This window comes from Petaurus breviceps, unplaced genomic scaffold, assembly GCF_028583685.1.
Source record: "Petaurus breviceps papuanus isolate PSGF00001 unplaced genomic scaffold, PetGlider_PUasm1.0 91133, whole genome shotgun sequence".
NCBI classification, from domain to species: Eukaryota; Metazoa; Chordata; class Mammalia; order Diprotodontia; family Petauridae; genus Petaurus; species Petaurus breviceps.
Window position 1 is genome coordinate 65250210 of NW_027187419.1, and position 23908 is coordinate 65274117.

Genomic DNA, 23908 nt, shown 5'->3' on the forward strand with positions numbered 1-23908 from the left:
GTGGGGAGGGGGGGCAGCAAACACTATTCTTGATATCTCCCTTCTCTACCATAGCGTGTTCCTCCTTTTGTTCCATGTTTGCTCCAGCCTCTAGAACAGACTTAGAATCTCTTCTTCCCCCCACTCTTGAAAGAGTTCCATCCTTTTATACAAAATGCTCAGAGCTGACCCAGTCTCTCTTACAGTGGCTTTGATTGATTCAAGGAGGTACACAGAGCCTATTCACATTTGGTTGTGATTGCTTGATTGAATAAAAACAAATGAATAAATAAAAACAGTTTGTATCTAGTCAAGGCACCTAAGCCAAGTAGGGTAGTTTCTACCCCATCCTTAGACTCATCCACATGCATGCATGTATATGCATATGTGTATATGTATATGTACATACAGAAGTCCCCAAAATCTAGTTTAAAACTTTGCTAAGACTTTTGGGACATCCCATATCCCCTTTCATTATGCACAGTTAATATTTCTTTACCTTTCTAATATTTAGAGGCTGCCCACTCTTTTTTTTTTTAAAGCAGTTGGGGTTAAGTAACTTGCCCAAGGTTACAAGGCCAGTTGTTTTTTTTTTTATTTGCCTGGGTGTTAAGTATCTGAGGCCAGAACCAATCCTGGGTCCTCCTGACTCCATGGCCGGCACTCTTACTTACTGTGCCACCTACCTGCCCCTGCCCAGTCTTTTTCTATATCCCTTTCAAAAACAGCAACCAGTCCCTGTTCTTTTCTCTTCTAAAAATCCTAAAAATTTACAATCTGATTTTTTTTTTAATATTTTGTAATGTCTAGTTGCACACATGACTTGTAAAAAGGAACTTCAAGGATCCTGTGCTGCTCTGCAGGGAATACTGTGCTTCTATCTCTCATAATATGAATTCATAGGAGAACTCATCTTAAAAGCTAATCAGAACCCAGGTCAGAAATGATTTTATTGATTAATCATAACAGACTGCATTTGGAAGCTAAAATAAATTTCCCAAAATCACCCTCCTGATTAAGAAAAGATAGCAGAAGATGAAGGCTGCTGTCAAAAACACTGATGAACCTCTGAAAAGGGCAGGCACACTGACTTTCTGACTGCTAAATGAGTTACCTGTGAGGTGGTGGTAACAGCAATGATTGTATCCTCTATCCTGCCACACACAGTAAATCAGCTTTTGCTGTGATGTACTAGACTTGATTATATTAATACTTTAGCTTATATATCTAATTATACATAGTTCTTAAAGCAAATTAAATATGTACTTAAGTGATCTTCATGTACAAAATTCTATAAGATAACTCAAACACTGCATCAATTTATTTAAAATAAATCTGCCATTAACATGAAATTACTCCCTTTACAATACTTATAATGGGGAAAAGCATAAAAATACAGGTCAAATGAATTTTAATATTTTAAAATTCTATTAATATCTCGGTTAAGTCCTCTTTAACCTTGAATATTCACAAAACCTAAAGTTATTTAGTTTTCAGTTTATTACATGGAAATTTCACTATATTTTTAACCAGTTTGGGGTCATTTGCTTGGCTTTCTTAAATCTCTACTTTCATTTTAAATATTTAAGTAAACCACTTTGATCTAAGTGAGAATATTGATTCTCAAGTTAAATTCTTAAGCTTTCATCAAGAGACCTTGATAAAAGAATCAAAAGTAATTGAAGACTAAATTATGTAACTAAAGGACTGGTGAATTAAAGAACAAATTCCAAAAAACAATAGAAAATTTTATCAAAGAAAACAATAATGAGACAACATACCAAAACTTACGGGATGTACCTAAAGTAGTGATTAGGGGAAAATTTATATCTCTAAATACTTTTATCAATAAAAAAGAAAAAGGGCAAATCAATGAATTGGACGTGCAACTAAAAAAAACCTTTAATAACAATAATTCGAAACACCCCAACTAAGTAACAAAATAGAAAGTCTGAAAATTAAAGAGAGGACTAAAATTTTAAGTAATCCCTCCCCAAACTCCAAAACTAAAAAGACATCCCATAGCATTAAACTGATACAATCTAGAGGTTGTTTTTGGGGGAGGCATGAGTAGAGAAGCTAATAAGAAAGAGAAACTATCTGATTGAGAGAGAAAAAACAAATTGTATCAAAAATGAAAAAAAGGATCTACAATAATTGAAAAGAAAAGAAAGATCAGAAATGATCATCCCCAATAACATACTAAAAATACAGATAGTAATTTGGAATAAACAGATGAATACTTACCAAAAAAATATACAGATAAACAAAAGAAATAAATAGAATAACCCATTATCATAAAAAAAGTTTGATAAGCCAGAAATGAACTACCAAAAGAAAAAAATCTCTAGGACCAGATGGATTTGCAAGTAAATTCTATCAAATACTCAAAGAATAATTAATTCCATCATTATTCAAACTGATCGCAACAAATCATTTTATAATAAAAATATAGCCTTCATACCCAAACCAGGGAGAGACAAAACAGAGATAGAAACCTATAGCCCAATATCTCTAATGAACATTGACACAAGAATTTTAAATGAAATATTATCAAATAGACTACAAGAACATATTTGGAAGATTATATATTAAGATCAGATTCAATTTATATCAGGAATTCAACATGACTATAAATATAATCAAGTGTTAATATAAATAACAAAAATTCACATTACTATCAACAGAGGCTTCTGACAAAATTCAATCCCTGTTTCTGTTAAAAATACTATAAAGTTTAGGGGGAAAAGGGCCTTTCCTTCATGTAATAAATGTCTTAAAAATCTAAAATGAAGAACAAAATATGTAATGGAAAAAAGTTAAAGACCTTTCCCAAAAAGGACTCAGTAGAGCAAAAAAGCCCATTATTATTCAGCATAGTTTATAGAAATGCTAGCTATAGCTGTAAGATAAGAAAGTAAAATCAAAGGAATAAGCATAAGCAAAGAAGAAACAATCATGCTTTTGCATGATTTACTTAGATAATCCAAAAGACTCAATAAAAATTAACTGATATAATTAATAAATTTAGCATAAATCATTAGCATTGCTGTATATTATCAACAAATCCCAGAAGGAAATCTAGAAAGAGGAATTCCATTTAAAGTAACTACAGAAAGTATAAAACATAGCCTCAGGAACGAACCTACTAAGCTATATTGAAGAAATTCTAATTGCTCATGGGTAGGTCAACCCAATATAATAAAATGACAACTGCCTGAACAAAGGTAATTATCTAGTGCCATAAGAATTAAACTACCAAAGTACTATTTTATAAAGTTCAAAAATAATTATGAAAATCATATGGAGGAATAAAGAATTAAGAACATAAATAGTAACAATGAAAAAATGGCAAGGAATGGAGAGTCTACCAGTGCCAGATTTAAAACTATACTACAAAGTAGTAATTACTAAAAATAATTTAATATTGTTTAAAAAATAGAGTTCAGTGAGCAGAACAGATTAGGTATTGAGAAGTTTAAATTGATTCTGTATCTTTTTTTGTTGATCATATTTACAGTTAATTTATTTTGTTCTATAATTCCCTAAATCAGAGTTCCTTGTTTCTGAACTTAGTTCAGAATTCAGTTGGCTTGTAATGTGTTAAATTGAGATATTCTGTTCTTTCGCTAATAACTTCCATCCTTGCCTTAAGGAATTTAGATAACCTTGGAAGATTCCCCTCTCCATAAGGGTTTAATATCTTTACACCACCAAACTATCCTTCAAAGATGTCTGGTTTGTTGTCCAAAAAATCTGGTCTGTTATCTCTAGATCTTGCAGCTTGACTCAAACAATGAACATTCTTAGTGGGGGGCAGGGAGGTGAAAGAGGGAGAAGGGCTGAAGAGGTCATTGATAACCAATCATATTGTCCTCAACCCCAGGACGCCACATACCCTGTACTGTTCTTTGTTCTATGCTATGAGTTACATCTTCAATTTTGGGTCTTTGACATAAATTGGGGCAAGCCATTGACCCATCTTATTGTCAGGTAACTGACCCTCATAATAAAATGTTATCTTGCTCAGAGAAATGTGTTTCAGTTTACCTTTTTGTTAAATTTCACTTATGACAGTATGCAACATACAGAAGCTAGAGAACATAGAAGCATAGTATCCAATAAATCTAAGGACCTCAGTTACTGGGGAAATAACTCACTATTTGAAAAAAACTTCTGGGAAAACTGATAGGCAGTTTTGCAGAAATTGGGTAGAGACTAACATCTCACACTACATACTAAAATACACTCCAAATAGATACATGACCCATGTATAAAAGGTCATATCATAAATAAATTAGAGGAGCAAGGGAGAAATTACCTTTCAGATATAAGGATGGGAAAGAGTTCAAGATTTAAAAAAACAATGGAGGGGGTTATATTAGATAAAGTGGACAATTTTTATTATATAAGATTAAGAAGTTTTTGTATAAACAAAACTAATGCAGTTAAAATTGGAAAGGAAACAGGTAACAGGAAAAAAATTCTGGCAATAAGTTGCTTTGACAGAGGTACAATAACCAAGACTGATAAAGAATCAATTTAAAAGTATATGACTAAGAACCTTTCCCCAATAGCTAAACAAATTATGAACAGGTAGTATTCAAAGGAAAAAATTTAAGCTATCAAAAACCATATGGAAAAATGCTCCAGTCACTAACAGAGAAACTCAAATTAAAGCAGCTCTGAGGTTATACCTCATACCCATCAGATTAGCAAAGAAGAAAATAGTGGAAAATGATAAATATCAAAAGCACATTACTGTGCATTGTTTATGGAGCTGTGGATTGACCCAGTCATTCTAGAAAGTAATATAGAACTATGCCCTCAAAGTGACTAAATTGTGCATCCTTTGACCTTTGAACCCCACATATTCAATCAATTGCCAATCTTCCTATTTCAACCTCCACATTTCTCATACTCATGCTCTTCTTTCTTCTCTCATAGCTACCATCCTAGTTTTAGCCCTCATTAGCTAATCCCTGGAATATTAGAACAGCTTCCAGCTGGGCTTCCCTGCCTCAAGTCTCTCTCCAATCCATCTTCCACAAAGCTGCCAAAAGAGTTCCTAAGGCACAAGTCTTAACAATGCCACACTCTTGTTCAACAAACTCCAGTTGATCTTCAGTTTCTTTAGGATAAAATATAAACTACCATTTGTAATGCCAAGCAAAGGCAACTTCCCAAGGTCCAAAATACCAGCACAGGGCTCTCCATTTTATTCAGTGAAAAATTAAGAACAGAGAAAATCAAAATATAGCATCATTCAAAATACAGCATTCACCAAGTATAATTCAATAATCTCCAAGTACTACTCCACCCCTGGACACTATAATTCATTTAGTCAATCCCAAAGTCCCTCTTCTAAATACTACTCCACCCCTAGGCTGTACATTCATTTAGTCCATCACAAAGCCCCTGTTCTCAAATGGAGATTAGTTTCCAATCATAAGTAAAGTACATTCACTTGGTCAATCACAGAGCATAAAAAAGTCAAAAGTTCCCCACCCCTGGATCACAATGGAATCTACCCCAGAATTACAACAAGCTTAAGCACAGCATTTAATACCCAAAGAGAGGTCTTTTCTTCATCTTGACCAGAGGCAAGTTCTCAGCAATCTTTGTTTCTGGGGAGACAAAGCTTAGCAAGGCCACAAGATACATTGCCAGTGTTTTCATTAATTCATTCTCTGTCTGCAGAACAGTCCTAGGACCCCTGAAAACATCAGCAAAACCCTCTTCCAGGATTTCTGTAAACATACAAGAAAATCCTTCTTTAGGGCTTCTGAACCAACAGCAAGGTTGCAGGACCTCTGCAACAACAGGACTGTCTTTCACCAGTGAAAAAAATGTGGCAAAACAACATCAAAACAGACAGACAAGGTACCAGCATAACAGCCATGTCTCCTCAGTCCTTGGCAGCTCTGGGTAGCAGCTCTCAAAAGTCCTGGGCAATTCAAACTGGCCCTCAGCAATCCTCTCTGTCTCTCTCTGCCTCCAAGATGCTGCTTCCAAAAAGTTCTTCTGCCTCTCTCTTTGCTTGTGTCTCTCTAAATTTACGTCACCAGCTCCTCCTAGTTCAGCACTCTCTTTTCACATCAACAAGTCCAATCCACAAGTTGGATTCACAAGCTCTGGGTTTTAACACAATAAATCCAAAAACCAAGCCAATACAGGGGGATCTTTAAATTCCATTACTATTACACCATTTTACTCCCAGTTCCCCTTTCTCATTTAAAATTCTTCATAACCAGCATTCAACCTATTCTCTCAAGTCTTATTGTACATTATTTCTGTTCACTAACTGTATGGCTAATCTACACTAACCTTTTGACCATTCTTCATACATGACATTAGACCTTCCACCTCGGTGCCTTTTCACTAACCCTTCTTCCTTCCTGGAACACACTTTCTCCTCATCTGTCCTTCTTAAAATACATATTTACTTGGGGGGAGGGGGGAGAGGAAGTGCAGTGTTACAAATACACAAGGACTACCAAAGCAGTGTTCCTTGAGCACGAATCTAGTCCTGTCACTCTTCTTAATAAACTCCAGTGGCTCCTCACATAACCTAAAAGCAAATATTCTTTCATTCTTATTTTATCCTTTTTAATGTCTAGTTTTTATATGTCTTATAATGTGCACATTAAAACATGTGTATAATTTATAAATAAGTTATGCCTACATTGGGTGTGCGTGTGGAAAATAATATTTTATTGATGTGGAAGAGTATCTAGTCAAATGATCTGGAGACAGCTGTAGGAGATGGGTACAAGGGCATAGGGGGCAGCTATTGGTTTTGGCAAGCAGGGCCATATCCCTTCTCAGAAACAGGTGTATCGAAGAAGTTAAGTGATGGACAGGGATTCTAAAGTTTGGCTAAGATTGAAGAAGAGGATACATATGGTAGATGGCTTTTGTTTTCTAAGGTAGGAGGTAGAGGCAGAGGAGGGATTGAAAGAAGCATATGGGGCCTCAGTTTGAAATAGTCACTGAAGGGAAGAGGGACAAAAAGTCAGTCTGTCCCTTGGGAATACTTTAATACCCAAATGTGTGGAGAATTACCCAGACCTTTCTCCTACCAAGACTCTGCTCCCCTTTACTTCTTCCCTTCTTCTTCTGGTAATTCCCTACTGTGTTATATTTCTCACAGAATATACTTACTCATTTATAGGGAATCAGGAGATTTAGTCCACTAAATATTAATTCAGCTCTTTCCCTTAATTCTTTAAGTTCTGCTTAAATCTTTAACCAATTTGGTTTTGTCTCCTTGTTCTTTTTTAGTTAAATTTTTAAAAATCACCCATAAATATAAAAAAAATTTCCTTATATAACCTTTTGTTGATATGTGTATTTGTTTACTCTGCTTGAATTTCTCGTTTGGAATGCTTGCAAAGTGAATATTCTGCTCATTTCTGTATTTGTTTTTGTTCAAGTCTACCTCAAAAATGCCTCTATTTTGTTGAAAGTCAATCTTATTTTCATTGTTGATTAGATTTAGCTTTGCAGGATATGTTATTTTAGGTTGGAACTTGAGGTCTTTTGCTTTTTTGCAAATTCTTATTCTGTTCTTTTCACCACTTTTTCATGACTATGGATTAATCCTAAGTTATTTGAAGTAGTTTTCCTTTTTGGCTAAAGGTTTTTTGTCCTGGCTACTTACAAAATATTTTGTTATTGAAATTGTGAAATTTAACCAGTACATATCTTGGAGTTTTTAAGCATGAATTTTTCTTTTCTGACAGTGATCTATGGATTCAGTTGATCATTGTTTTGTTGTCCATATTAAAAAATTCTGGGTAATTTTCTTGTATCATTACCTATACTCTGGTACTCAGGTCTTTTGATTCATCATAAACTCTTAGGAAATTTATTATCATGTAATCAATTGAGAAACATTTTTTTAAGTCCTTTGCACTGTGCTAAGGACTAGGTATACAAACATAAAAGCTAAACAATGACTACCCTGCAGGGTCTTACATTCTACTAAAGGAAATAACATGCATATGTAAGTATATGCACAATAAATATATTAATTTTATGTGGAAGGGGACTAGTAGCTAGGGGGATCAGAAACAACTTCATGTATAAGGTGATACTTTGTCTTAGTTTTGAGAGCTCTAGCACATCATTTTTTGTTGAAGTTTAGGGTTGTAAAGGAAAAACTATTCCACTTCTTGGTGATAATGTGATCCTTTCCTAAGATTTTTCACAACTCTGATGATTCTCAGCATATATGAAAAGAGTAGGCTCAAGATGGCCATTCTTTTAAGTTGTCCTTTATATGACTTTGACATTAGCATTCCATTTCCAGTCTTAGTCTTCTTTATTACAATAGCTTTGTAAGTGCAGCTATGGAGGGATATGAACCAGGGATGGATTAGAAAGAACTTACCCCATTGGTAAGGCTTGTATCCTCAGCATAAGGATTCCTTGGACACATCTCAGTCCTTCTGAGTAACTTCTGGTCATAGTTATATTTGTTAATAATAACATTAATATTACTTATTAATATTAGTTCTGTTTTTGTATTTTTAATATGGGAACAAAAATTGCCCATATGTAGTGCTATATAGCACCACTGATCCCTAGGTAAAGTTCTGCTACAAAGATACTATGATCTGGGAAGAAAAGATACTGCACAAGATACTGCTAGTGGTTCTTAATACACTCTGAGATCTTTGGCATTAGAAATTGTTTTTTTCTTTGTAGTTGAATCTGTAGTGCTTGGCACATAGTAGGTGCTTAACAAATGATTATTGATTGGGTAAATAAATGAATATATAGATGGCTGCTTGTAATTTTGCGAGAGAAAACCTATACTTAAGTAGACTGAGCTACCAATTTTAAATTATTGACTGCTTTAGTATTTTCTTTAGGTTGCACAGCCCTTCTCAATATCATAATGACAAGAGAGTGAGGTTTGTAAGGGGGGGAGGTCAAAAAGTGGGGAGCAGTTCAAGACCAGTACAGTATATAGCCAGTGTGCCTCTGGATAGGGAAAGAATAGATTAGTGTATGAATCACTGATTTTTAGGAGTCAGAAGGGATGTAGGCCAATACCCTGTACAATACCCTACACAAGTAGTCATTGAGCTTCTGTTTGAATGCCTGCAGTGGCAGAAAACTCACTTTCCAGCTTATCAATGTCTCTTCTAAAATACAACACATAGAAATGAGCACAGTATTCCAAAGGTGGTTTGACCTGAGCACTGTACAGTGGAACTACTAGCTTTCTCATTTATGCACTCTCTAAGCCAATAATGAATTCACAGACAATATAAAAATATGTGAAACTGGACTACTGAGAATGCAACTAATCTTGGAAGCAGGTTTACCAGGCATGTAGTCAAAGCCCTAGAAACAGCCCCCCAAATTATGTAATTTATTGCTCATCTCAGAGTATAACAGCTACTACCTCATGTATAGCTCTGTATTCCTACCATTGTCCCACCAAGATTTGTCCATTTCTGATGAGAAGAGGCAAGTTGACTTAAGACCTAGTGTTTTAAATTTTCATGGCTAGCATAAATGACAGACTATAAACTCTGCAGGATAGAAAATTACTTCCTTCCAAATAATCCTAAATTCCCTCTAGACCTTGTGACTAATAATCAAACTCATCTTGAAAAGGCAGTCATACCACAATTACAAAATAGTGTTCAGTTCCATTTTTTTTTTATTTGGAGGTATCTTGATTGCTAATCAGCATGTTACATGATTACCTGCTCAAAATTGCTAGAGATGTTTCTGCTTTTGCCATTCTCTGTGTATAATGTTTTCTCAACCGAAGTAGTGGTTCTAGCAAGGGAAAATAGAGCTAAGCATATTTAGCTCTGCCATTAGACTGCCATGTGAACTGAGGGACACTATGGTATAATGGAACATACAATGGATTAGGAAGACGTGAGACTTAATTCTAGTTCTGCTATTTATTGGCTCTGTGACCCTGAATGATCTAATTAATCGTGCTGGATACGATTCCTCATCTGTAAAATAGGGATAACACCTCTCCTGTTGAGCTCACAGGGTTATTGTGAGGAACAATTGGGTTTACATTGCTTCTCCAAAAGTACAGTATAAAATATAAAGAATGACTATTCTATATTATTTAATGTGTGAATTCCCTTTCATGTTTTGTCAACAGGAAAAGGAAAGCATGGGTGAGAAAAGGAAACAATTGAATTTAATCAGCAAATTACTTTTGTAAAGGAGCAGGATATTACAGAAAATGAAGGTTTACTGAAAGTAGATGGGCCCCAGGGAAACATATAGATTATATTTAAGGTTATTATTTGTTGAAATTTTATTAAGTTGCCCATCTCCCAAATTAATAGCTGTCAATTTCAAAACTTAGAAGATCAAGAATATTGTTTGTCAACACAAGAATAATGCAGAGTGAATATATGCAGACAAAATTGCAAAGTCCTAAAATGAAAAGTAGCCAATGTAACTTTACATGTTTGGTGATAAAAAAATTATGATTTATGTTTTGCCTAAATTAAATTAAAAGTAGTTATATTTTCTCTACATAATATATTTAAACAATACTCTCAAGAGTTCTGTTACTGACTTTTAATTTTGTTTTAGGGTTAGTATGTGTACAGAACAGCAAAAATGTGTAATCCAACTTTCATATTATTAGGTGTGTTTAAAATTCATATAAGATTAATTTGTGATGATTCCTAATGCATCCTGATAATCAATCAAAAGGCATTTATTAAGCACCCATGTGTGCCAAGTACTGTGCCAATTATTTGGGACACATACACAATAAATGAGACAATAAATCACTGAAAAAACTGAGGTACTTTGTTGGTCATTGAATAATTGAGACTTAGTGCTCTGACCCTACCAAAGCAACTTTTGAAGGATACCAGAACCAGACTGAAAGTGGGTCACCCTCACCTAGAAAAGTGACTCAGGATATATTCAAGGTCCAAGATAACAAAACCTTCTGAGGGAAGTTATTGTTTCTAATACAGCAGCCTCTCCTGGTGAACTTTGGTACTAGGGCAGATCAGAAATATTAAAAGTGCTTGGTCAATCAAGTATAATCAGATGTGGTAGGGATACTACAATGATTTTATTAGCTCAAATGATGTTTCTTGAAAAGTACTTGGTTGGAGAGGTACAGACAATGTAGGGTGACATGAGTATCTCATGTCAACTTAGCCGAGGTTAGTAAAGAATTAGGGTATGAATTAGAGATTAGAACCAAACAACTGAACTCTAAATTTGGATTAAAGGCAAACTGAGTGAATAGTTTAAAGATGTAATCTCTGAGTACTTCCAGTGGTCATCTACCACTCCTTCCTACCACTGCCTCAAAGAAGTCTTCTTTAAGACTGAGCTAATGCACAGTCATCACCACCACCACATAAAATCTTCCCTGAACTCTCCAACTGCTAGTGCCCTCCTCCTCAAACTAAGTTGCATCTTAATAGTTTGCATTTATTTGCACTTATTCTTTTCATATTTAACATGCAGTTATTTTACAGCTCAAGAAAAAAGTAAACCTGAAGGAGAGATATGAGATAGCATGTGTCAGGTGCCACTACATCCCTTCATGCCCTCCATTCCAAAAGTCCCATGAATAGCAATGACCTTTATCTCCTGCTTCTAGGTGGTTCTCAAAAGTCATTGTCCAAGGAAAGCAACCCTTGGGGAGATGTAACCTTACAATGTCCCTGCCAGTGCTATAGCCACAGCTACCAAGGCAGAAAAGTTCTTGCCCCTATAAAGTCACTGGCACTGACAAACGGTCCTATATCAGAAATAGATATAGTATTATCAATGGGACTGGCATTTAAAAAAGATGTGTTACCATATGACTTAAGAGTTAAAATCTCCTACATCTATTATCTTCATTAGAATATGTGCTCCTTGAGGGCAAGGCCTTCTGTTTAATGTGCTCCTACCACAGTACTTTGCACCTAGTAAGTAAGCACTTAATACTTTCAAATTCAGTTATAAGCTTGTAGTCTCCCCATTGTGTTATCCTTATTTACATCCCTGTGCTTAGCACTGTATGTGGTATATAGTAGGTGCTGAATAAATGTTTAATAGATAAAAAAAAACGAAGTAGGCAGGAAGTGAAAATGAGGCTTCTATTTGTGTTTCAATGGATTTGTCCTTTAGTTTCTATTTAATAAAATATCATTTTTTTGTTCTTCCATCTGGGACCATGCTAAAAAAATTTTATTAGATGATATAGAAGAAGCAAGGCTAATGGTAGTGGTGCATTGAAATTCAGGGTGCTCTTGTGCCCTGGGTCCTGGGCTATCTCCACCAGTTCCAGGTAGATACTTACATCAAAAGGTGTGCTATGTCCTTCAAAATAGATCACCATCCATGCTATCACTGACTAGAGAAGAGATCCTAAGAAAGTGAATGGATATGCCAATTTGCAAACAATAATTTCTACCTTTTCCTCTCTCCAGTACAGACTTACCTAGACTAGCCTAAGGTGTTAAATGGCTTCAAGAAAATATGATGTTGAGAGAAAACACTGCAGGGTTGTCAGTTCTGGGAGAGGTGGGAAAGAAAACTTTGATTTTACTGTTACAGCGAAATCTAGAAAGAAGACTCCCCTATTTATAGCAGGTCAACATCTACTCTTCAATTATATTCTTAGAAATTACCTCGGGGCACTAAGAAATTAAATAACTTATCTAGGGTTATATAGCTAGTATATGTCAGAAGCAGGACATAAACCCAGTTCTTCCTGACTTCCATGACAGAACTCTATCCACTAACCTTTATGTTGCCTCTAATTTCCTTTTGCTGTTGTTCAGTCATTTTTCAGTTATGTCTGACTCTATGACCCCATTTGGGGTTTTCTTGGCAAACATACGGAATGGTTTGCCATTTGTTTTTCTAGCTCATTTCACTAATGAGGAAACTAAGGTGAACAGGGTTAAGTGACTTGCCCAGAGTCCCATAGTTAGTAAGGGTCTGAGGCCGAATTTGAACTCAGGTCTTCCTGACTCCAGAATTGGTTCTCTATCCATTGTGCCACCTAACTGCCCTTATTTCCATATAATATTATAAATGAGTGATTACAATCAACAGATATTTATTAAGTCTAATACTAAGCACTGGTGATAAGGCAAAAACCCCAAAAGCTTCTGCCTTCTAGGAGCTTGCATACCAATGGAAGAGACAGCACATAAACATAAACACACACATACACACACACAGAGTAAAAGAAAGGAAGGACTTTTGTGTAAGGTAACCTTTAAACTGAGTCCTGAAAGTTCAAGTCAGGGATATGAAGAGGTAGAGGAAAGGACTCCCGCAATTTTACAATGGAAGGGTGGCTATATATATATATATTTATGATATTATAAAATGTTAATGATTGGAAAGGGGTCTGTCAGCTTAACACCTCTAGCTCCTAGTAAAGAAAAACAGAACCTACTATTAACAGGGTTTGAAGCATTTGTATTTGCCTTTCTTCCCTCCCCTCATGTATCAAGCTTGTCATATCTTTATATTTCCATATTTTTATTTCAAAATTAGAGATAATAGAACAAATTTGCTATAGGGTAACTGTTAAGGAAAAAGCAAAAACTAAATTACTCTGCAAGTATAAATGTTGGATGTGTAGTAAGGGATAAAGTGTTGGCTTTTGAATGAAGAAGACAAGACCTGAGTTCAAGTCCTACCTGCAATATTGCAATATGCAATATGGGCAAGACACTTAACTTTTCAGTACTCAGTTCTTAATTCCTTTTGATTCATCTTAATTTATATCAACGAAAGGAATTTTACCAACAGGAATTGGCTATGCCAATGAAATAGAATCAAAGGAGAGACGTTTTAGATTTGGAAGAAACCTCTCACTGAGTCTGTGAGAAGTTAAATTACTTGCCAAGGTTACACAGGTAACAAATAGCAAAGCTGGAATCAGAATCCAGTTTTCTAACTGCAAATACAATACTTTAAAGATCATAAAAAAAGTTGGATATTTTGCTACAACTCAGTCTGCACATTTTTTTTCTAGTTTTAAAGAACTATAATGTTAACTTAATTAGTTAACCAATTGAAAAAGCAAGATTTAGTTCTGTTTTGTTCAACTTATTAAGCTGGCACTCAGTTAATGTTTATCATGATAAATATGCTGTGTTCCAGTTTAAGGCTAGTAATATCAGAAATGAGTAAGGATCCTCTAAATAAATATTTAGAGGTGGATAAGGACTGATAAAAACCAAGTGTGAAGAGAAGGCTCCCAGCATTTTGGATAGGCATCTGTTTACATTCATGGGAGGACATGGATATAGTGGAGTGGAGTGTAACACAAGATGGGCAGGCATGTATATATTGTAATCTGTATCTCTGAAAGGGAAATGTATATCATTAAATCCCAGATCCACTGGAGTAATGATAATTCAATGTGGTCTACCAAATTTTCTCCCACCTGGAGAACTTATACTGATTCTTAACTGAAACTGAGTCAATAAATCAGTGAATCAATCTTCCACTAACGTAGGTAAACAAAAACCACTTTTACTTTGGGGGCTAAGGGGAACTAACTCCCTGATGGTTCCTCGTTCATTAATATGAAGAAAAATTTTTAGTAAAAGGAATAATTTATTGGTCTATATCCCAAAGAGATCAAAAGAGGAAAAGGACCTACATGTACAAAAATATTTAGAGTAGCTCTTTTCAAAGTGACAAAGAATTAGAAACAGAGTGCCCATAAACCAAAAATGGTATATGTATGTGATAGAATATCATTGTGCTGTAAGAAATGATGAAAGGGGAAGTTTTAGAGAAACCTGGGAAGATTTACTTGTATGAACCGATGCACAGGATAACAATTTATACAATAACAACAATGTTGTAAAGAAACAATTTTGAAAGGATTAGAAAATGAATAACACAATGACCAGCTTCAGTACAGGATGAAACACTATGCACTCCAGATGGAAAGATAATGAAGTCAGAGTGCAAACTGAAGCATACATATATACATGTGTGTTTACATGTATATATACAAGACAATGCTAATGTGGAAATGTTTTAACTATGCATATTCATAATGTTCTGTTTGCTTTCTCAATGGGTGGGAGAGAGAATTCAGAATTGTAAATAAAACTGAATTAAAATAAAATGTATAACAGAAACATGAAATCACAGATCTATTAGAATAATAATACAACCTAACGAATTTTCTCTTACCCAGAAAACTTTGTACTGAGTACTAACTGAAAATGAATAAGTGAACTAATGCCTATATCTACTTCTAAAATGGGTAAACAAAAACTAAGCAATTCTGCTTTTTGGCCGGTGAGGGGAGGGGAATTAACTCCTTAATGGTTTTTTGTTCATTAAGAAAATTTTTAGTAAATATTAGGGATATTTTAGTAAAAATAATCGTTTAACGTAAAATTAGTTTAAAAACAGTTCAGTAATAGTTTAACAGAAACTTGCACCTCCCCCCCTTTTTTTTTTAACGGAATAGACAAAATAGGTGGCAACCTTTTCCCTCTAAATCAAGAATTCTTAGTTAACTTGCTTTTAAAATATTTTGATTAACTGTATTCAATCAATGCATATTTCCTAAGAGCCTACCATGTAGAAAGGCACTGTGATAAGACTCCCGTGCTCTGAATCAACTTAAGTCTAATGGTGGAGAAAACGCGCCCAAGCTAAGTATGTATAAACCAAATATATAAAGAGGATAAATCGGAAATAAACAAGAGGGAAGGCCTCCTTGTTTCCTTCGTAATCCTGTTTTTATGTATTCAAAAACATTCTGAAAAGAGGTCTATAGGCTTCACCTGGGGTCCAGGACACAAAAATGGCTAAGAACCCCTGTCAAAATGATAAATACTACACTACAAGTCATCTGACCTTTCCGTTCAAGGAGAACTAGCAAAAATGATTCTTGGAAAAAACGGAAAACAAACCAACCCCCATAGGACGATCGAGATGGTTTCTAGGCTCGGTTAAAACCACCTCCACAAGGACACGAATGGGCGGAAACCCCAACTGATTCTCGCATGGAAGGCACGAGGCCGCTCCTGCAGGGAGCACTACTGGATGCGGCCACCCTAGTACGGGTAAGGCGGATTCCGAAAGGCCAGGGGGCCGTCGGGATCTGCTCGGGCCCAGTGCCCTTCCCTGGAAAGGGTCTGGACGCGAACAGAGCCCGGCAGGCTCGGCCGAACGCAGGGCGGGAGACGCGCCCTCGCCGATCCAGTCCACCCCGGGCTCGGAGCCCGGACGCCGGGGTTCTGGGTTTACCGGGCGCCGCCGCAAAGCCCGCCGGGAAGGAGGGAGGGGGACGGGAGGACGGCCAGGAGCGTGGGGGTGGGGAAGGGCAGGGTCTCTGGGACCTCGAGGTCTCCGGTAATGGCACGCCTCAGTGTGTGCCCGGACCAGGTCTACTGCGTCAGCACTATGCCCACAGTGAACCCGAGTTCCCCAGAGACCCAGCTCCATCGCGGCCCTGTGTGTGTGGGGGAGGGGGTCAAGGGTCTCCAGGGGAAAAAAAACAAAACTCGAGTCTTTGGCAGAGAGCTAGGTACCGGCCTCTTTCCTAGGACTACATAATCCCTCCGCCGCGGGCAGCGCCGTGGCTCTAATCATCCTCCGCGCCACCCGCCTCCTCAGCCGCTATAGCGTTATTTCCAGCGGATTCCGGCGACGTGACTCTCTCTTAGCTGGGACGCCCACACAGGGCGTCGGACTCTTCCACCGCCGGCTCCACCTCCAGGCGCAGCCCCGCCGGAAGTGCTCTAGTGATCGCTCTATGCTTCTGCCCCGCCCCACCTGCGGCTGGGATGACTGGGGCCGGAACGAGATTTCGTGAACGTGGCGGGGCTGAGGGGGAAGCATTTGCAGGGGACACGAGCAGGAAGAAGCTCTCCTCCTGGAGGAGGAGCGGCCCAAGGGGAGAAACGTGAGTTGAACGTTTCATGAGGCCGCGCGACGCTCGAGCTGGAGGCTGAGCCAGATCCGAAGCCGGCGTGGGAAAGGTCCCGGTGCGCCCGAGGCGGGCACGAGCATCAGGTGAGGGGACTGGAGAGGCTGTTTGCCCTGGTTTGGATGGGTGGGGAAGGGAAGGCGGGGGTGGGGTGGGGGGGCGACCCTCTGAGCGTATGATGGTGTTCGCGACCGGCTGGAGGCTGGGCTGAGGGAGGGGTCGAGGGAGGCTCAGGTGGGGCGCAGGGATTGGTTTGGGATACGAGAGGTAAATCCTGAAGAGAAACCAGAGTTGTGTCCCTTCCCGAGGCGGGTAATGCCACCACCCCCTCCCCCCACCCAGGTTTCCCGTGGGCTGCATCGTGGCGGTGGGAGGTGGGGCGTGTTCTTGGGCTCGGGGCTCTGCTCTGAACTCACCTCGGTTGTGTGGCATCCCCATCCAAATCTGGTACCGGGAGCAGAATCGTCCCTAGTGCCCCATAGGGCTGGTCTAGGGGACCTGATGGACTACAATACGTGCCCCCTGCGGGGGTGGGGGGCAGTGACTGGACCTCGCTCTCGTCAGTCTGTCCTGGAGGTGTGTGTGTGTGGGGGAACTAAAGTCAGAGACCGGCTTAGTCCACCTCTCCTTATGAACATATGAGGTCACTAATCTTTGGTTTGGTGATTCTATCAGTTTGCATTGAGACACGGATAAAAACAAACCGAGGTGATTGCTGCGTCTCAAGGTGATAAACTACCTGCCCGGTACTACCAAGGCTGTTTCTTAAAAATATCTTAAGTATTAGCTCTAATTGTTTTGAAATACTCGGGTTCTCCATTTCAGTATGTACTCTAGACTGGCTTTTAGTAATTCAGCATAATATTAATTTAACTTACTTTTGTAAGGGGATCTTCAAGAAAAATAAAGGATCACTTGTATAGATTTAGCTGCTAAATTGACCTTCACATTTAAGAAGGTATTCTTTTAAGGTAGGCAGTGGACGAATTTCCTTAAGAATGTATGTTGAAGGATAGGTCTCCTTTGTGAATTTTAAGTCGATTTAGGTAACTTCCCAGAAATTTACTTTTTCTCCATAAGTTTAGGGTACGAATTATCTGTATAGAAACATAGCAAGGAAATATATTGAACTGATCTGGCATGTTTAATATTGAGATGAATGGAGGGAGGTGTCATTTAGACTTGGATTAAGCCAAAGGAATTTCCTTAAGTGTCCAAGATAATGTCGAAGACTTGGGTTGAAATTCACTTTGACATCGAATTATTTTAGCACCTATACTTTTGAAATCTTTTCTACCCATGGGATTTTGAGGATACCACTGGAACAGTGCTGTTTAGTATGAGAACTGCTAAGGACAATCCTTAGGGTTCCCTCCTTGCAACCTGAATAAAATCTGTATTAAATATATTTGTTTTTCATATAATTTACATCGGTTACTTAACAACAGTAACAAAACTAAATATTTCATTCCTATCAGAAAAACCAGTGCTATTAAACTGAAAAAAGTTGTAAGACAAATAAGGTGGAGGAAACAGGTACTCTATACACCTCCCCTCCCCCCAAAATTGGAAACAGTTACAGGATAATTTTAAAATATGTTCCCAGCATAGTTGAAGCGTACTCATTTCGTTACTACAATTAAACAGTGGCTATCTTCAAACTCCATTCAGTATAGCTTGCTTTTTTTCTAAATGATAATGTTCTTTTTAGGTGAAGTAGTATTTAAAGATGTATGCTGTTGGAAATGATTCTGAGAAGAAGGGAAGGAGAACTTGCCCCAATTCCACAACAAAAAAATTGTATAACTAATGTGACAAGTGAATGTAAAAGATGTGTCAACTTCAATACAATTTTTTTTTTCAAATTGTGATTTGGATAATAATTTCACTGACATTTTATCTCAAAATATTACTTAATTTTCAACATATACTTAACACAAACTTTCTAAAATAAAATGGCTTTTCTAAAAGTTAGTTGGATTTTGACTTAACTGCCTGTTGACTTTTTTTTTTCCAGGGTTCATTGAAAAATCCTTAGTGATATTGACTAAGGACATATTGACAAGTTACATAAATTAGCCAATGACTCGGAATGATGGATTCCCAGAAGATTGGAAATGGTTTGCCAGTGATTGGACAAGACACTGGTATAGGGATATCTTCACTCCACATGGTGGGGTATTTGGGAAAAGTCAGTGAGCTTGTTTTCCACTCTGTGCAAAGTTGTTTTTTTCTTCTGTTTTTGATCCATTAACTAATTTGGTTTTTATTTTTACCAAATAACTTTTTTTTAATATAAATTATACTTTCCACGGAAATCTTACAGCAATGGCGAAAGATTATTTTCATATATTTACCTCTGTTTCATTGATATAAGAAAGTGTTTATTTTAGCCCCATAAAACTTATGGTTTATCTTAAAAATCATGCAGTCTGTTCATTGTTGATATCACTTTTTCTTTGCAAATAAAAATGTGCAGTTTTAATACAGAAACCTCTTAAAACTAAAATGACGTTCTATTTTGACCAGCAACTTAAATTTTAAATCCTCACATTCATTTCTTTTCTTTGTCATGTTAAAAAAAAAACTATTTCTAGTATAATTGCAAGTATGAGAATTGAAAAGATTTCTAATGTATTTCCACTTCTTTGACACTAAGTGGGAATACATACATTTTACATTGTTTTATTTCTTTCTCAGAAGTGTGATTCTGCTAAAGTTACATCAGATGGGTACTGTCCAGCCTGTAGAGAGAAGGGAAAGATCAAAACTTTAAAGTCTTATCGAATCAGTTTTCAAGAATCTATCTCTTTGTGTGAAGATCCACAGGTAATGAATGAATTTTTAGAATTTTGCTAAATAGAACTCATGTATTTGGAAGCAATAGGTAACCTATATTCTTTGAACTTTTCTATTAACTAATCAGTCAACATTATTAAGGCCTACTATGTCCCAGATATTGTACTACTTAATGGGGATGCAAAGCTACAAATGAAGTAACTTTTATAAGTGATTTTTTTTTAGCTTTTTTTTTTAAAGCAATTGGGGTTAAGTAACTTGCTCAAGGTTACATGGCCAGTTATTTCTAGGTGTGGTGCTAAGTATCTGAGCCTGGATTCGACCCCCAGGTCATCCCGACACTGGAGCCGGTGCTCTTACTCGCTGTGCTACCTGGCCGCCCCTATTTTATAAGTGATTTTGATAGTAAAAGTTTTTGAATGATGTTCAGGAGTATCCATGAAAGTATGTTATAGTAATTTATTCCTGTGTAGTTCACCAAGTCATGGACAGTTGTTTCTAGTTCTCTAGTGAAGGGAAAAAAAACCCACATGTTTTCCGTCAAATGATAGTAATATTTATACATTTATAGTCTGGAAACTACTAATAAATTGGATGAAAGAGAATTTCCAAGAAAGGGAACCTATAGAAGAGAAAAATAAATCTCCTTTTTACAAGGAATATATTTCCGTTTTTCATTCTATTTTAAATTTATTCAGAATTGTGTTAATTTTTGTTGTCGGCTAGGTCCTACACATTTTAAGAGTAGGTTGAGGAATTGTTTGAAATAATTTCGTTCATGTTTTATTGAAACTTACAAGGACATGTTAAAATCAAACAAAATTGTTCACTCTGTTGAGATAAAAAATAATCTTTGAAGGCAATGGAAAAATAGCTGATGTAGGTATGGATCAGCCATAGTATGTAACCAGAATTAATTTGTGTTTCCGAAATTGTGTAAAAGACATTATCAAGGACATGTATGACCAGAAAGGGAGATGCTCTGATTATATAACAAGAATGAGAGACGGATACGCAGCTTAAATATAGTTAGTACTCCTCAGATAATAGGAGAGCAAAATGAAGGCCTCTGTCATAATCCTCAAAGGGAAAAAGCACAGATAAAGAATCCCTGAGAGGGAGAATGAACTCTTCATCAGTGAGAGTACTCACATTGAAAAAATCAAGAATTTACATGGCTTTTTCTTGGGGAGTACTCTTGGTTTTCAGATTTGTTTAGTGTTTTTAATTCCCTCTTCTCTCCCCCAAGAGTAAAACACTATTCTTTAAGATTTTTTTTAAAATTAAAACTGTTTATTGTTTTTTACATTATCTTTATATTAGCTATTTAAAGCAGGCAAGTATGTGCTTTTACTTCTCTGTATTACTTAATAAGACTACAGTTAAGACGTTTAAGCTTTGTTAAGTATTTGCTTTGCAGTTTTTACCTTTTTTGATTCTTTTTTCCCTCTTAGTGCATCTATCCATTGGGATATAAATCACTAGATAACATTATAGTTTCTGTTGATTCGGAAAATTATCAGCCTCCCTGTAAACAGCCAAAGAGGAAGATCTTGGAAAACAGCAGTGTTGCTTCATCTTTGGAACCAAATTCAAAGGAAGATGGCAGCAACACTTTGTTGGACAGTGAATTTACTGTGAACAGTGAGCTTGCTCACAGACCTGATGGATATAATTTGTATAGAACTTCATCAGATTTATCTGTTGTGTTACAAGACTGGCAACAGAACCCAAGCAGGGCAGTTGAATCTTTGCAGCAGAGTAGGATTTTGGAAGCTGAAATTGCAGACCAGACAGCTGAAGAACATCCTTTGATTGTTGGCTCCCAGACTGAGAGTGTTCCAAAATGTGAAGTGGATGCAACTAAATTAGAAATCCTGCTAGAGAATAGATGCCTGCCATTTACTGAATCTACATGTCTTCAGTGGAGAAATACATTTGCTCTCTGTTGGTTAGACTGTATTCTCTCAGCATTAGTGCACTTGGAAGGGTTAAAAAAAGCTGTGACTGAACTGTGTCCTAAAGAAGAATCTATATTCCAGCAGTTATATTCAAAGTATAATCAAGCAAGCTTGCTTTTGACTGATCATCATTTGAATGGAGCTAAAGGTTGGTAACTGTATTCTTTCTTTAATCAGAATATTGGTGATGGTTCCATAGGCTATGGAGAAGAGTAAACATACCAGTTACCACTCATTTAACACTGATAGGCCCTTTCTTTTATCTTGGGTATCGGTTTCCTTTTCACAGTATTTGTTCTATCCTTTGAAGTTTGTCTGTTTTTCTTGGTGATAATGATAGAAGAAAAAAATAAGAGTTGAGTGATTCTAACTTTTTTTGGCTTCTGTTAATATTATACCATCTTTCCTAATTACTGATCCTATTTTTTCCTTTCATTTTCATATTTTGAATATATTTTTTAAAACCCTTTTTGTTACAAGTTTTTGCTTACCCTATACCAGTTTTGCTGACACTATTCTTAACTTTTCTTGGTATTTGTCCTTGGTTATATGTCCTTCCTCTGCTTTTGGTGCTCATAATTGACATGTGGTATTTCAATAAATACTTTCCTCATAAGAACCATGGGAAACTGATAGGGGGAAGTATTCTTGTCATTTTACCTAAGAGTAAACTAAAGTTTGGAGAAGTTGTGACTTATTTTTGTTTATATGGTGAATAAGTGGCAAAGCCAGTCTTCTAACTCCTAAAGTCCAGGATTCATTATTTTTTCCCTTGTACCAAAATGCTTGTCTTTTAAAAATCTTGAGCTCATCATTGAACTTCCCTACCTAGTCAGCTGATTTCTTTAGATTCCTCTCCTGTTTCTTCCTGATTGGCATTATTTGAAACTGTTATAGCTAAAATTGCATTTTTAAGAGCCTTTACACTCCCCTCCCCCATAAAAAGATAATTTTAGGATCTTTGTTCATATGATTCTTAACTTTTCTCTGAACTTAAAGAGAAAAATCTACATTTTCTGAGTCTACCAGTTTCATGCATCTCTTCCTGTTAGAAGCAATAACATCTTTTTCCTTTGCCCTTGTTCTACTCTATCTTCTTTATTTAGTTTTTTCCTTGAGAGTGGGTGGCAGCTGCTTCTTCAGAAGGTTTGGCTGCTGGGTGCAGTAACAGTATTCCTCATTTTTACTCTTCTGCTGTTCTATTTTCCTTAGTGTATCCTTGAGTATAAATGGCAGCTCTTTCTTTAGAAGGTATATATTTTTCCCTCTTCATGGAAATAATGTCATACCTGTTGCATAGTTCTACTGGAACAGAATTTTTTTTTTCACCATTATATTCTTTGATTTACCAACCTCTTTATACTCACTTCCCTTTGACCTTTTGGAATCTTTCTTTGACTTTTTTCCAAACTTTTTTGTTTATTTAGATTTTATTTCTCTCCAGTTACATGTAAAAATAATTTTTTAAACATTTGTTTTCAGAACTTTGAGTTCCAAACTCTCTCCCTTCATCCCTCCCCACTCCCACCTCCCATTGAAAAGGAAAGCAATTCAACATAGGTTGTACTTTTGTAGTCATGCAAAACATTTATGTAATATTCATGTTGTGAAAGAAAACAGACCAAAGGGAAAGAAAAAACCCTCAAGAAAAATAAAGTAAAAAAAGTATGCTTCAGTCTGTATTCAGACACTGTTCTTTTTCTGGGGATAGATAGCATTTTTCATCACAACTCCTTCACAGCTGATCTTTACAATATTTCTGTTACTTTGTACACGTTACATTTCATTTTGCATCAGCTCATATAAGTCTTTTCAGGTTTTTCTGAGGGCATCCTGTTCATTTTTTATAGCACAATAGTATTCCATCATAATCACATACCACAATTTGTTCAGCCATTCCCCATTGTCAGTCATGTTCTCAATTTCCAATTTTTTGCCCCCAGAAAAGATCTGCTATAAATATTTTTGTACATATATTTCCTTGGCTTTCTTCATTATGTTTTTCCATTCTGTTTAATCATTGTTAATCTTCTGCAACAAGTGATAGTATAAAGAGGCATTTCTCAAGTTATTTCACCTTATACCATTAGCAGGAAAGTCAGCTTGCATTTGCAGCCTTAGTTAACCATCTCAGGTAGGAAATGTGCATAGCACATTCCCTGGAGGTCTCCAGAACAAATCCCTCAATGTCCATATTTCTCATGCTTTAAAATGAAGGTAGTCCCTTTGGGAT

The 23908-nt window shown here is 36.6% G+C and overlaps 2 protein-coding genes across 2 annotated transcripts in view; one reads left to right on the forward strand and one right to left on the reverse strand.

Moving 5' to 3' along the window:
- LOC138155136 (protein ALEX-like) overlaps positions 1–17347 on the reverse strand; it is a 53948-nt gene extending 36601 nt beyond the window's left edge. The window contains exon 1 of the mRNA XM_069080182.1: positions 16518–17347. Within this exon, the coding sequence (XP_068936283.1) occupies positions 16649–17347 (699 nt within the window). The 3' untranslated portion in view covers positions 16518–16648. The remainder of the gene's footprint in view (positions 1–16517) is intronic.
- Positions 16864–23908, forward strand: part of USPL1 (ubiquitin specific peptidase like 1) — a 37296-nt gene continuing 30251 nt past the window's right edge. Inside the window, exons 1-4 of the mRNA XM_069080178.1 lie at positions 16864–17001; positions 18933–19106; positions 19616–19744; positions 21169–21823. Of these exons, the coding sequence (XP_068936279.1) occupies positions 19008–19106; positions 19616–19744; positions 21169–21823 (883 nt within the window). The 5' untranslated portion in view covers positions 16864–17001; positions 18933–19007. The remainder of the gene's footprint in view (positions 17002–18932; positions 19107–19615; positions 19745–21168; positions 21824–23908) is intronic.